At 38.9% G+C, this 15,948-nt stretch overlaps 1 protein-coding gene across 4 annotated transcripts in view; it reads right to left on the reverse strand.

The window, feature by feature from the left end:
* Positions 1-5,831, reverse strand: part of dmxl2 (Dmx-like 2) — a 42,875-nt gene extending 37,044 nt beyond the window's left edge. For 3 of the 4 annotated variants that reach the window (XM_085458128.1, XM_085458127.1, XM_085458126.1), the window contains exon 1: positions 5,432-5,825. In XM_085458128.1, the coding sequence (XP_085314254.1) occupies positions 5,432-5,518 (87 nt within the window). In that variant the 5' untranslated portion in view covers positions 5,519-5,825. Of the gene's footprint in view, positions 1-5,431 lie in introns of all 4 variants that reach the window. The other variant, XM_085458129.1, reaches the window with a different exon arrangement.
* Between the last annotated feature and the right edge of the window lie 10,117 nt (positions 5,832-15,948).

Consider the following 15,948-nt stretch of genomic DNA (forward strand, 5'->3'; position numbering starts at 1 on the left):
GTGTCTGAATATATTTGGATCATCACACTCAAGTATCTACAGCTTCTAAATCCACCGACTTAACGAGTGTGACCCTGATGGAGCTGCATTTCTTCCCTGTCAGACATATAAGCTGCTTATATGAAGAATGTTGCCGCCAATGGATAAATATCGTCTGTCTACTGACAAAAGAGCTGCAATCAAGCAAAGAAACAATAAACTGTCAGTTTTCTGTTAAATACAAACTAGAGCTGGGCGATATAAGATTTTTTCATATCACGATATGTTTTTTTTTTCATTTCAGGCGATAACGATATCTATCACGATATAAGCCAAATAACTATATTTGTAAGATTTAAATGTGCCGTTGCTCACAAGTAAAATGTGAAATAATCAGCAGCTTGTTTTTATTTAAATATTTATTTCCCATAATACGTTCAACAGGGTAGATGTACTTAAGGAACATGAGACTTTTTCAGATAAATAAAGGCAAATATTGCAAACTACACAAAAGGCAGCCGCTAAAGCGTTTAAGTTTCAAAATAGAACAAACAAAACAGACTAAATTGTCAATTCCACTTAGAAACAAAATATTAATTCTAAAAATAAATCTTAGTTTGTTTTACAGAAGAACAGACAAAACTGACTAACTTTTGTCAATATCAAATAAACTGAGAACTAAAAGGAAATTCTCAATCTCTCCTTGTTGTATAGCTGAGCTTTTCAAACAGTTTTAACAGTTACTTTAGTCTGACAAAAGCCGAATGACGAATTAGCGCTTCCAGTCAGAGACTGAGGCTACGTCCACACGTACACGGGTATTTTTGAAAACGGAGATTTTCCGTTTCCGTTTTAAAAAATAATCCCGTCCACACATAAAGGCAGAAATGAAGGAAAACGCTGCTATGAACATGCCAAAGCAGCAGGTGGCGCTAGATTCCTAACCGTGCAGAAAGGTTGGCCAATCAGAAGTCTAGAAGCCTCGGTGGGAAAAAGTAAACAAAGCTGGGGCATAGAAGCAGAACCGAGTCGTATGTGTGGAGGGACAGTAACTGTGTGTATATGTAAGCATTTAAACACTGCAGAGAGTAGAATTAACAGTAACAGTATTGTAGAAATTCATTTCACCGAAACAATAACGTGGCGCACAGTGTGACGTCAAAAAATGCGCACACCTTTGACGCTGCGTTTTCTCCGTTTTTCTAGCCCACACGTAAATGCAAAAACTGAGTTTTTAAAAATCTTCGTTTTCAGTGACGAAAAACGCCGTTTACGTGTGGACGAAAGGTGCAAACGCATAGAAAAATCTGCGTTTTCAAAAATACCCGGGTACGTGTGGACGTAGCGCATGCACCAGTTTATTGTATTTCCAGACTTGCTTTCGGCACAATTTACAGTGCACGCTACTCTGTTTTTTGTCAGACTTGAAATAGCCGAAATAACTTCACACTACGGAACTTCTTTGGCTCTTCCGTTCGACAATCTCTCCGGCGTTGGAACCATCATCTGTTTTCTCTTCGGTCACGCTCGGTTGATTTTTCTAGTCGGCACACTCATTTCCTCCATTACGCGCTGGCTCCATTACCCGCTGGCTGCTTCCCAAACAAATACACATGTGCGGCTTGGCACTTGTGCTGTACGTAACAAGTCACGTGACGTGACGCTGCGGCTGTGATTGGTTCGGCTCTGCGCTACTTAATTTGGATTGGTTGTTTTTTTTTTGTTTGTTTGTTTTTTTTTTTTAAAGAGGACAAGAGTGGCGAGGTCTATCGCGATAGTTTAATTTTTCTATCGAGAAAAAGTTATACCGCGATACATATCGTTATCGTTCTATCGCCCAGCTCTAATACAAACTATGTATTTTTGAGCACTATCTACTTGAGAGTAGGGCTGCACGATTAATCGTTAGAAAATCGCGATGTCGATTCATACTTATGTGCGATCTCATTTCCAAATGACAACGATTTAAAAAAGAAAAAAAAAGAAAAAAAAATGACGAAGATGCCGATTGTACCGAATTTTGATCCGGGACGTAATCTGCATGAAAACAAGCGCTCACTCTTCCTGCTCAACAAATGACAAGGGCGGAGCCTTATACCACGTGATACAGAAGCTGTGCCATGTGATGCTAAAATTAGCAGGGAAAAAAATAACGGAGAGCACGTCAGGGATGACGAGAAAGTGACAGGAGAAAATCCGTCCCGGTCAACCACCCAAACATCAATAACGGGACCCTTATACAGTGCTTCCCTATACCCGTCGAACTCCCGCAGGCACAAAGAAATTACAGAGGCTATCACTTATCACCTGACCAAAGATATGGCTCCCATCAACACTGTGCAAAACGAGGGATTTAGGAAAATGATCAACACCCTAGACAAACGCTACACAGTGCTGTCCCGCAACTATTTTTCTATTGTTGCACTACCTGCTCTATACACGCAGTGTCGAGCAACGGTGGAGACGGAATTTCAAGCAGTACAACATTTTGCGGCAACAACAAAACGTGAGACATTAGTTGTTTTTATGTTTATTTATTGTTTTTATGTTCACTTTCAACTGTTACGAAGTTGATGTGCAGTTAATAAGTGCAATAAATATTTATACTGGAAAAGAAAATCGTGAGAGAATCGTGATCTCAATTCTAAGCCAAAAAATCGTGATTCTCATGAAAGACAGCGCAGGTATCTATAACATGTGTTATTACTGATAAGAGCTAAAGAAACGAGGGACATTTTGCCAGTCTCATTTTAAATGCTATTTGCATAATGACAGAGAGGTATTTGTTAATGTCTTTTAAAATAAAGGAGTGAATGTAATTGTGTTCTGTGGTAATGAAAGTAGATATGAGGAACAAAGTGAGAGATCACTTCTGCCTTCATTACATCAAATGCCACTTTTACATAATCACGTGATCATGTTCCAAAGCCCCAGCTGCTACCATCTGTGGCATATTTGTGCAAGCTAGCAGGACTTACAGTAAACATAAAAAGCTTTTGGTGCATTGTTTTCTTTAAAGGATTGATCAATTCTGACTTGCAGTAACCTGGTAAGTCTATCAGTCTGTAAGATGTTAACCCTTGCGAATTGTATGGCACAGACCTGTACTTTGACTCTTCCACTTATAGTCACATGGCATGGTCTTTACTGTTCTCTGCAGCAAGATTGCAAGAAAACAATGAATGTTTTAATGCCAAATACAACATCTAGATTCAATCATTCTTCATTCTCTCAGGTAGTCATAGCATATTCAACTGAATCAATGTAGCCAGCCAGGCAGGTTGCTTTTAGAACAACAGGGGACCTGTTTTAGTGACACTTTTTCTTCATAGATACATAATTAACAAACATTTTTTGGCCAAGATTTATGTAATCTTAGACAATCCTATCCATCTTTGATCAATGTGCAGCACCTTCTTCTATTGCAGTAACTATAAGAACATTTTCAGAAATATGGAGCTTTGGGAGGGAGTACGTGCTCCTCCTCTCCTTGTGCTTAGTTTACAGATGTATTCTATTTTTAGCAGATCACACATCTGCAGATCTGCATATCAAACCCACTAGGCTTTTTACAGATATTAAGACACCGACTAAGGCTTAAGAATCACTTTAATAGACATGAAAATGATCTTTCTAACCAAACTTTACAGCTGTGTGTTAGCCACAGTTAACGACAGAAAAAACAACACGTGATTATTAAAAATCTGCCAATATTATATTTTTAAATATGTACTGTTCCCTTTAATTCCGACTTATAGATCAAACTGTTCTGGTTTCTCAGCACATAACCACCATCTATCAGGCCACTGCACAGAGAGAAGGCAACATCTCTGTTTTTCACTTTCCAACTCTATTTAAAAATATCTCTTCTGATTTCTGTCAATATGTCAATGCTGATAGTTTAGAATGAAACACTGCAGACGCCATGCTGAAGCTGGTGCCCTCATGGCTGCTCTAGATTAGATATGTACGTATGTGTTCGTGCGTTTTGTCAGGATCTGGCCTCCGAGCCCTAAGGGTCAGTGGGAGTGTAAATGTGTTTGCTGGACATGAAGCCCAGTGCTCTTCAAATACCCTCTCAGACACTGAAAGAAAACACCAGGCACAGAAACTGGGCCCTTTCGGCAAAGCGATATGCAATGCTTTAGCTTCAAAATCATCTTTGTCCTTTGCTGTAGCGCATATTTGAGGATACTGAAAGACGCAATGACAAAACACCACCTCATTAATAGGCAACAGGAACAAGCCCAGATCTGGCAGCTGTAATAAGCCAAAATAAAGTACATTCATCAGGCTATCAGTAAAGTCATCATTCCTCTTCTGCTATCGATTCAACACCAACACAGAGAGCAACAGTTTTGGATTCTGCTGCACGTTTACTTCAGCCTGTCAATTTGTTGGGGGTGAAAGATGACTGTGTACTGTGACATTACAGATTCTTGCCATGTCCTGTAGCACAAAGCGAAATATTGACTTGTCTATGTATTCGGGGTCGACTTGAGATAGATCTTAACATATCTTTAACACACAACACGCAACAGAGGCAGACTCAGCTCAAGATAATAGCGTTTGATCAAGATGCCTAAAAACCCATCAAGTCTATGTGACTGATGTCCGACTGCCCCATCTAAAACTGTAAACCTCTAAAGAACATCAAACACTTGGTCATGAAAAATGTAACTCATTTATAAGTCAAAGCAATGGCAAATGTCTTCTGATTATGCTCTTCCCCAGTGACAAAACACGGCCATTCAGCCGCCTAACTCATGTATCCATATAAGGCTCTCTACGTCACGGCTGGCGCAGCTGATGCCAGGATGACAGCGAGCTAACGATCTGTGAGGAGGATTTAACGCCAAATGGGAGCAAGCTAAGCTAGTTCTGCAAACACACCAAACACAGCGTTTTCCTTCTGTGAAGGTGCGCAACGTCGTCAAACCCTGACACACAAGTCGCCCCTAATCTGCACTGCAAACGAATTTCACCGGCGCGTATCCCACTGCAAATATTTGCCAATAAATGTTATGGCTGCGCAAAGGGATTCCCTTGCAGTAATTCTAATGTTACGAGATGCAGCTAAAGGTCATTTGAGTGGCTGTTTTAAAATTTCTTGGGGAGAATAATGTCAAAAACCTTCACGTAAATAGCTAATGCAAACACCGCAGCGGATCATGTACTCGTGGGGTCCTGCTTATCGGTGACTGACTGTCACGGTAAATTAAAAAAGGAGCTCGTGACACGGATGCCCCGCGTAGTCTCAACCCACTGTTTGTGAATCACTCGGTGCGGCAGTTTGGCTAGCACACTACCCGGCTAGCCAGTGCTTTAGCTCGCTAGCCAGCCCGTTTACAGCCAATATAACGCTGGTTAGCTAACTACCCAGCTAGCTAACTTAGTCGCTAGCTTCAATGGGTGTCATCTTTGAGCAAACAATATCAAAATAAAATCTTACCGTGAACTGAATGTCGTTCACACTTCCCACCGAATAGCAGCAATCTCCTGGGTTCACAGCTCCCGTCAGCACCTGGTGCAGATGCATTTTCCTTTTATTTTAGCAGCAGACGGGCTCTCTTTTTTCTAATTATTTATAACGAGTCCACCCTTTCGGTTTCTCCATCTAGCAGCAGAGACTGGGAATTCCATCATTAACATTAACGTCGTCCTCCACAAACGGTGTTGTTGCGGAGAACCTGACTTGGACTTGAATAAATAAATTTTATCAGGTCCTGACATTTATTTAAACGTGTAAAAACGGCCGCCTGCTGCCTCTCGCTGTCAACACCATCCCGACGATTAATCGTGAGAGCCGAGGCAGCGGGATCTCTGCAGCGATCCTGACATGCGCATTCACAGCGTTGTCCAGGCACGACTGAAAAGCCCTAGATAGCTCAACCTAGACTGGAAATCTTTACTGCTGGATATGTGTGCGAGGCATCACTGGGCGTATTTCTCACTGAGAAAGGTGTGTGCTTAAGCCCTCCTATCTATGTTATAGAATGACATAAAGTTCATATCAGTAATCAACTGTACTTTTATCTGTCATGTTGTTCAGCTGTTCTAGTAGCACTCTTCTGTATTTAAGGGACTCCATCTTTGTGGATTTCAATTTATTGCTTGTAAATGTAGGGTCCGGGGTCTAATTGAACGGGTTAAATCAAAAGTGGGTTTTAATTTAGACAATATGATGTGTATACTGCGGACAGAAAACATTTAAAATACAACAGTGAGGGCATTTTATAACTGATCAGACACACATTCATAGAGCTCTGTGGCTCTTCTCCTTTGTGGTTCGCCACTGCCAGCTGAAAGAAGGTGGCTAAGATTGCAGACATACTGGTTACGGTTAGTTAGTTAGTTAGTTAGTTAGTTTCTTTTAGGATGCATGTGGCACAATGTTTCAGTGAAACTCCTGCTTTTTCTTTAGAGAAAAGCTAATAAATCTAGAGATGATCCAAACGGAGACTTTTCCTGTTTAATTTCACTTCAGTTTTGTAAAATAATGTATTTGTCTTTTGGTCTCAATGTCACAAACAATTTCTTTAACATTAGAATTTCCAGTGTTGTACAAAAGTCTTGAGTCACACTTTATTTCATGATATTTTGCTTCCAATGAGCACACATCTTGCAATTTTCAAAGTGGTTTTGAGCAATAGTTCTTCACGTTTTCTCAAGGCCTTTCAATTTTTTTCTTTAGACTGCCTTTTCATGCATTTTCAGTCCAGTTTTTGTACCTGGGGTGTTAAACGCATGTTTGTTTGTTTGTTAAGCCACTGACCAATGGATCATTCAAGCATAAAAGAAGCACATAACCCACGGGATGAACCACTTTTGTGTTTGTTAAGAACCCATTTTAAATTGTATATTTAAGCAATTTGTTACTAGCAGCCTGTTGCAAAAGCTTCCAATTTTTTAGTTAAAGCTATGAAAAATACAACAGTTTGATATTATTTTGCACCAACAAGGTGATATTAACTGAAAAGCTGATAGTATGTATATGAACGAAGAAAAAACAGAATAAAATTTGCGCTGCCATTCAATGCCATCTGTAGGCATCTGATTGGCAGCACCTTCCTTTTTCAGCATATCAATGATCCCAAACACACCGCTGGTGCATTAAAATCATGCACACACAGAGAAACACTATCGGTTATGGATTTGCCTTCCCAGAGCGCAGACCTCAACATTATGAAGCAGTGTGGGATCATCTTGACAGAGAACAAAACAAAAGGCAGCCAACATCCAAAGAAGAGATTTGAATGTCCTTCAAAAAGCCTGGAGAACTACTCCTGAACACTAAAGAAATGACACAAAGGCTCGCCTGAGAGAGTTCAGGCTGTGCTGAAAAATAAAGGTGGTCCAATAACACTGTGGAAGCATAATATAAAATCAGTGAAGAAATGTTCTAATGAATAAAAAGATCACATGCAACTGTCCTGCCTCTTGTTTGTACTTTTTGGATTTTGAGACTCACTCAGGCACCATTTAACAGAGAACAAAGGGAGGTGAGCAAGACCTGACTGAGCTTCAGTGTAACTGTTCCACATCTGTTTATCTGCTCTAATTCATCTCACTGATGAGATTTAACAGAACGCATCAGCATAATGCTGTTTATCCTCTTTCCCCCTTAAACTCCCTTTTACATATCGGCTGTAACACTCTCCTTCATTGTTTGTAGAAAAATGATGTGAACGATCTGTGGGGGATGATATGCAACCTACCATCATGGCACTGGCCTAGTTATTTAAGCCACACTGACATCATCAAGCACGGCCTGCCTGCCAGCCACCATGACACACAGGACATCAGAACAGAATATTGTGAGGCAGAAGCCCAGAGAGAATGTGACACATACGCATAAACAGTGTCAACAACAATGGCGGGGCACACTCATTGTGTCGTATGTGTCTATCCATTTAGCATTTGGTGACTACCATTTTTTAAACTTCAAGTGTCAGACTTTACAGCTGTTCTGCGTTCATGGACTGGTCATAATGACTGATGATTAGCAATAGGTCCTACAAAGAACATAAGTCCTCCATCAAAAGAGTTACATTTACAGTTTAACCTTCAACATCAGGTTATAATTTACGCTGTCGTAATCTTGTGTAAATTAGAAACAAATTCACCAATTACATAACCCAGAGTGCCATCCACGAGCTTTAAATCCTGTGAGACTTTACCAAAAATGCTCTCTTTTGTTTGTTTTTGAAATTTTTTAAGATTGCAGAGAGGAAGTGTGACTAAAACCTTGAGTGCATTCCTTCAGGATGAAGTCTCGATGAGTGACTGAAAAAGCAGTCTAACCTGTTTATACTAATGCACGTGTTTGCATCTTATTTTGAGATAATGGAAGATATCTGCTTTAGATTATTAGGAAAAAGGGAATTGGTACCAGATATGTTGTTCAGTGACTTTGGTTTGCAGGCCAAGAATACTGAGGTCTCTGAGACTCCACTGCTGCAGCACACTATGTGTGAAGATAAGAATGTATTTAGAGCAAAAAAGAAGGAATTGTGCAAGAATGTGTATAGTAGGTGTTTGACAGGGTGAGTAATAGGTACTGTATGTCTGAATATTGCAGGAGGGTTTGATGAAGGTTGATGCAGTGTTTCTAGTCCCTCCAGTACCACTAAGAGACACTACCTTGATCTACAGAGATGAAAATTAAGTGCATTATAGATTTTCTCATTTCATGGATGGCTGCTAGCTGGAGGGAGTTCCAATCTGGGTCTGAGGTGCAAGACATTCTGCTTCCCAGCACAAACATGTAATGGGGTTTCATCACCATTATATGTGATGGGAAATAATAAAGAAAGAGTGTTCGATACATACTGTTAAAATAGCATGTGAATGTCTCAGCATTGCATCAAGAGGTGTGCAAATAATAACACTTTGTGTAGTTGTGAAGAACTAGCAGGTAGTAAATGGTTACAGAAATAAAGATTCACTGGATCTCGGAAATTGTGTTAATTCTGAATAAAACTTCAAGATACAAGATATAAAAAAGCAGCCAAGCCTGGACGCTGAGCCAGTCAACCTTCTGCATCCTTTGGTTCTATAGTCTGAGCTTCATCTGTGCTGCAATGAGACAAATATAGTGTGTTTACATGACCGCACAAAGTTATAATTTTTCTTTATTGAACCTGTTATACATTTACAACATATCCATTGGCAAGCTTTAAACTTTTTTTTTTTGGAGGGCAGTGACCTCATCCATGGTGTACTGGCCATGAATATCATATGCTTTACAACTGCAAACCGTAATATGGAACTCTCATGAAGATGTCACAGAGGATACCTATACTAATTTACAACTTCTTTTACAATGTTTATTCTTGAACTCTGCTAAAGCAGCTTTTCATGATTCACAGTTCAGAAATGATCCTTATTCACCTTTTACTAGGCCTCGGCACAGCCTCTCAGTTCATCATCTGCCTGAGACAAGCTATTCATTTCAGCCACCTTCCGCTTCCCTTTATGTCTGTTTCTTCTGATTTTCTCACCTCACTAGAATAGATTTGGACAGCAGTCAGGTTTGGCTTTTGTATTTTATTCTGATCTGGCTGTGAGGTGACCATACATCTGCTATCACTGACATCACACAGAGCCAAGGCCAGATAAATATAAAAAAGAAGAAAAAAACTGAGTCAGAGACAGATCAGAGATTTCTGAACTATGACTTTTTGGCTCACAGGAATTGCTTGGCACTCATTGACGGATTATTAGAAACCACGTGTGTATGAGCATATATGTAACAGAGCATGCATATGACATATAATTGGTAAAAACATAGCAGACTCATTCAATATGCTCCAGTGGTTACTTTAAGCCTTTAAATGTTACTTTAACCTCATTAAGGCTGCCTTTGGATTCATCTTCTGATGTGCGCCCACCATATTAATACCCTATTTTTAGATAATTTGTCAAAAGTTTGATTAAGCTCTCTTTTAGAGTACTTAAGAGTCCTGAAAATGAATTAATATTACACTCAAAATAAGTGATGGTGTTCTCCCGAATATGGATTAAAAAAAAAGAAAAGAAAACAGTCATTAGATCAACCTGTTTAACTGCTTTTTAAACTTAAATAGCCAATCAGGTGGCATCGCATGGCAGAAACTCAGTGCATTTATTCATAAGATAAGATAACCTTTGTTAGTCCCACGTGTGGGAAATTTGTTAATGAAGACTGTTCTCCAGGTAAAATGCTTTGAATGCACATTTACACAACTAAATGGCTGGAAGATTCAACAAATCCCTTTAGTACGTGACACAAACAAAAGGAAGCATTTCTATAGACAAAGAAACCCCTCCACTTGGTTCGACCTGCTGATGTCATGTGTGACTTCATCAGGACTTTAAAATGAGTAAATGCTAGGCAGGCGTTTCCCCACACCTGACCCACATGAAGACTGAAAAGACAGAACAAAGTAAATATGAACAAATGACTTAATCTGTAACATAATAAAATATAAAGAAACATGTAACTGAGTATTTGCCTGAATTTGCAGAATGTTTGATTTGCCGGCAACAGAACGCTTACAAACCCGAGACAGTGAGTGCAACAATGTTACTCCACAAATAGTAAATCACAGCAAATAAATAGAAACAAAATAATGTGTATAATGTGCAAAAAAAAAAAAAAAAGGTCAACACATGGGACAAATGGAGAGCCTTGCAACTGCTCATCCACTTTGTCACACCTGCCCATCCCTTTATGACCACAATGTAAGCCATCTTCTGATGGCTGTTTTCAGCAGGTTAGTGCTCCATGTAAAGCTAACTTGTATTTGGTACATGGTGTCATACCTGGGGAATATTGTAAGTTGATAAAATTGTTTCCCTTACTCAAGTTTTAGTATTTGTAAAGAAATTCACCTGCTTTGGACTTTTAAAAAGACTATTATGTGTCTGGTATATGAGGAGCTTTAAATAAAATATCAGTTCCCTGTAAAACTGTGGGTTCTACAGGCCTCCAAGTCTGTTTTCAAAGATCAAACATGCAAATATTCGAGGAACTTAAAGCATCCATCATTCTATCTTAACTTGAGCTCCGCGTCTTAGAGTGCATATTGACAGAGCACAAGGGCCACATATTTGATGTGAAAAAACTGAAGGTCCCAGCTCAAACATGCTCAAATGTTGAGCAGAAAGTATTTTTTCTCTCCAAGAAGAGAAGTGTCGAAAAACTCTCCTACTTTTATTTATTGTTCTTCTTTTTTTTGGGAATAAAAAGTATAATAGTCACAAACCCATTACACCATATTTGTTTTCCAGCCTGCATTGTGAAAAAGATTTTTTTTTAAATCATCTATTGATCTATTATCTGTTAATATTTAGTATTTTTGTCCTTAGTTGGTGGTGACAGATTGTTTGAGCTTGAGACTGAAGGCTGAAAGTCAGGCTGTCTGACACTGGAGTGAGTTGAGTAGGCTGGAAGATGCAGAGCTCTGCTGTAGTGAGCTGGCAGGTGAGCCAATGGATTGTTGTCCTGAAACACAAAGAAGAAAATTACTTTGGATTTATGCAAAAATTACTGAAGACCAGAGAGTAGAAGGTCACCATCCTTAGCTGTACACAAATTTCCACACAGATATGACAAACTGGCAAGGGGTGGACAACCAGCTTGGGTTCAAGTGCTGCAGACCTTAATTGTGGATGGGTTTTACATGTGTAGACCAAATACACAGCAGATCAAGGTTGACTGCCACGCCCAGACCTATACACACAAATACATTCACAGGAGAAAATGGAAACACAAGGAAACAAAAGAACACTCAAGAGGAAAGAGTACTGTAAAAAAAGTAAACAATGTTTGAAAGTAGCACAAGACTCACTTCTTTTAGCTGAAGAAATAATTGATAAAATCATATGGTACATGAGCAACATGTGTGCAGGTCTGCTCTTTATGTTTTTCACATTAGAAGACCTGGTGAACTTGTACTATTGTCTCCATCATATCTGCTTCAAATTGAGATTAAATCTAATTTAATGATTCGATTTAATGGCTGAAAATCAATGCTGCGTTCAAAAGGACAAGCTTCTTGTCAGCCCGCTCAGCACGAGCGCTAAAGGATACAGAATAAAGGAAAGATTTGGAATCAGGTCCTTAAAAGTTCAAATATCTAAGCTAGTCATGAACAGACATGTCCTACATACCTGCAGTCACAGATCCAGACATGCAATCTCTAAATTTCTGGCTTTCTCAACAGTTTCATTTACTGTAGCTGATGGTGTTCAGCACAACACGTTGCCAGTGACAACAGCTTTTAGTGATAAATTGTCAGGTAAAAGAAATTAAACACAGAATTTTAGAAAATTCAAAGAGCAAATGAAACGCTAGGAAACATTTATAGCACAGGAACTGAAGCAGTGGCAAAAACAACACAGAGTGACATCTTTTTGTTCTTAATCTGTCAGAGGGATTAATCCTATTGCAGATTTTTGTTTGTTGACATCAGTCAAAACTAAACAGTGAGGTAAGACAGTCTATTCACTGTAAGAAGATGTTCAAACAGCATACTGCAACATAAGACTAACTAAGAAAAACACGTTAAACCTTGATGTTAAGTACAGTTTTCTTGAAACCTGGACTCCTGATGGGGTCGGAGCCTTTTTTGTCCACTTTTTCAGAACCTTTCATGTGTGTGTGGGTGCATGGGTAACACGCACCCACACACACATTCAGTAGATTTTGAATCCCACATTGACATGTAAGATATCATATCAATCAACGTGGTACAAAAACTTTAGGTTTTTTTCAGGAAATTCTGAATTTTATGAAAACTGGAAACAAATGATTTGGTTGCTGAAAAACAATAAAAAATAAGATAGAAAAATAAAACTACTGTAATACTACACTTATTACTCTGCATACCTTTGTAGATGCTGAATTGAGTGTTATATAAGATAAATGCTGCCCTCCTATAGCAGCAACATCTGTATTCATTTCTATGCTGTTTTCATTTTATTCTTGTGAAATGTGTTTGGTTTGTGTTGGACCTTGTAATGACAGGATAGCTTAGATTGTTAATGTTTCTTAAAAAACAGAAATATGCACTGCCACAGAAAGGTGGAAAATCCTGACGGATCCTCCTTAATCTCAGTGTTTGGTAACAGCACCACTCAATAAGGCAAAACTGCCACAGCAGCCATGGATTCTGGGTGAATAGATGACAATTTATTTTCTTTCTTTAGGGACAAATTAAAACCACACACAACAGTGTAATGTGGTTTTGTATTAGTGCTTCCTCATGCCCCTAGCCTCAGTAATTTTGTACTCCATATTTGATTTTGGAGTTACGCAGCTACACTGTAAGTGTCATTGCTTTCTATCTTCTGCTCCTCCTCTATCTCTTTCTCACACATGTCTTCGGCTCTCTGAGATTTCTGTGTCTGTAGCGATACTGAAGATTGATGACAGCTATTTCAGAGTATCGTCTATGTCTTTGACACCATCCCTGATTCTCTCTCTCGCTTTCTCTCCACACTTGTCTCACTCTCCCCTCCTCTTCCCACTCTTTAGAAGGTCAGCCTCTCTTACTGTGGTTAAACTAGTCCATCTGTCTCTCCTGCATTCCTGTCCAGGCAGCCTTGAGCCAACTGATGGATCTCTCGCAATTGCAGTTGTTTCAGGGATGAATCACTGTCTGTGCCAGTGTGTGTGTGTGTGTGTGTGTGTGTGTGTGTGTGTGTGTGTGTATAGACATAAAATTAATTATTTCCTTTCCTATTCACTGGTTTGAAATTCTGTCGAGGTCCTCCTGTGTTCAGTAGTATAAGTAAATGTGTGTACGTGTGGGTACACTCATCAGAGCATTTGTGTTATGAACTAACCTTTTTTCTCTAACAGGATTATCTGTTCCTTCATTTTAATGTCAATGAGCTTTACTTGGTCTTGCTATGTCTTTCTCTTTCATTCATGTCTGACTGTCTGCCGTTCCATTCTATTCTCAGCAAGCAAGCAATTAATTAATTATACACTTAATTATCTTATTTTACAGCTACTTATATGATAGATTTCAGAATGCATTCGTTTTTCAGACATGTTCTTCTATGCGACGCACAGCATATGACCAGAGCAGACCGGACTAGAGCAGATGGTGGGTGTGAGCAGCTTTGTGAGGTCACTCTTGAGTGTGAGGAGAAGATCAAGGGCTTGGCACACAAACACCCATGTGCACACAAACCCACACAATAGCAGACCATACTAATGTGTGTAATCTCAACAGAGTCGCAACAGGTTTGCAAATGACTGTGATAAACACTGATTAGTGAGGAGGAGAGAGGGTATGTGGAGAATGTCTTCATTACTATTTGTTTACACTGTCCATTTTACTTAATTAATGCATGTGCTTGAGATTGGTTTTACTGGAATATACTGGTACATGCCAATCTGCTAAGCTGCCCATCATACCTTATTTTTTGCATTTGGAAGCTTGCATATTATAATTTATTACATGTATTCAGAATGGTCTCTATATTTCAAAACTGTTCTAAATCCCTGGCTAGATCATAAAAAAGAGTGGCATGCATGTCTGGGATGTTGACAAAATCAGTGTGTAGTCACTTATTGGTATTCAGTTTGCATAGCAGGGTCAAAGGTTGGAGTCAAGCTGTGGCCACTGTGCATGAAGCTGGCTACCTATCAGCAAGCATGATTGAATCACAGAATGGGAAATGTGCATACGTGCGATCTGTAAGTGTCCTTTAACAGAGCTGTTTTTGTTAAACACCAGAGAAGTACACTGTGCAGCAATCAGAATTTTATTCAGTTTTGTTAGATCGCTCGAAATACTTTCAAATTGGGTTTCATAAAAAAGGGTCAGTGGCATTAATGGCCTACTGTGCATATAAAAGATTACTTTCCATTTCTGTAAATAGTGTACTCTCCCCTTTACAAAGGGAAACATTTTGTTAGTTTTAAAAAGATGCTTATTGGATGTCACCCAACAAGTATCATTCATATACGCTAAAGTGTTAATGTAACAGGATGGGTCAGAAGCAGAGGCATTCTAGTCTTCCAGCCAATGTTGTTGCAATCAAATGAAAACCTATAAAATCCAGTGAAAATGGACTTTAAACCTTTTGCCTCTGTAGAAATCAAAATCATTTTTATTTGTTGTTTCTGTCATGTTTAGATGAGATTATGTCAATGGACTGGTACTTGTATATGGTGCCTTTATACTCCATACGAGCATCAGTCACAAACACACAAGTGATTATTTTATATGCTCTGTTGTCTCTGCTCACACTCACACTCACATTCAGTATCTTGTTTGACATGCAGGTTTGCTGGGATTTTGCCACCAGCCTTTCAATTAACAGTCACCTTGCTGTTCTTCTGAGCCACAGTGATAACCTAATGAATTTGCAGCATTGGTCATCTCACAGTTTTAATGTGTTTCACTCAGTAATTGTATAAAATATTTGTTTTCTAAAGTATTTTGCTTTACTGTGAGACTATTTATAGTATTGATGTCAAAACAAAGACTAGAGAAGGTTTATATTGCAATGTGTATTTTAAATATGTGGTTGTTACATGTCTCACAATATTTTAATTAATACTTGATTTCTTGAAATTTTGATCTCTTATTTTAGTCTAGCAAAAAAAACAACATTTATTATATGCCTACCAACATCTAATAGAATAGAGAAGTATCTGGTATGACACCTGAAGGTTTTGGGTGCTTAATAAAAAATAACTGTAGCAAAGAATGTGGTATTTTGGAATCTATCCATCCATCTAAATGGTTATTCAACTTCTAAGCTTTTCATCGCACAGAAATAAGCGGTTTGTCATACTGTAATTACAAATATTAACCAGAAGAGGGCAGTGTTGACTGGAGAGAACAAATCTAGATGACCCTCAGAACTGAAGCAGCTTCTTGGGGAATACATTGCCTGAACACACTACACTATTTCCCTTATCTCAGTTGGTGGGTCTTGGCAAACACCAGCAGTTCTATCTGT

This window comes from Copadichromis virginalis, linkage group LG1 (assembly GCF_057382275.1).
Source record: "Copadichromis virginalis isolate Kocher_CV1m ecotype Utaka linkage group LG1, C_Virginalis_male_GT1.1, whole genome shotgun sequence".
Classification (NCBI taxonomy): domain Eukaryota; kingdom Metazoa; phylum Chordata; class Actinopteri; order Cichliformes; family Cichlidae; genus Copadichromis; species Copadichromis virginalis.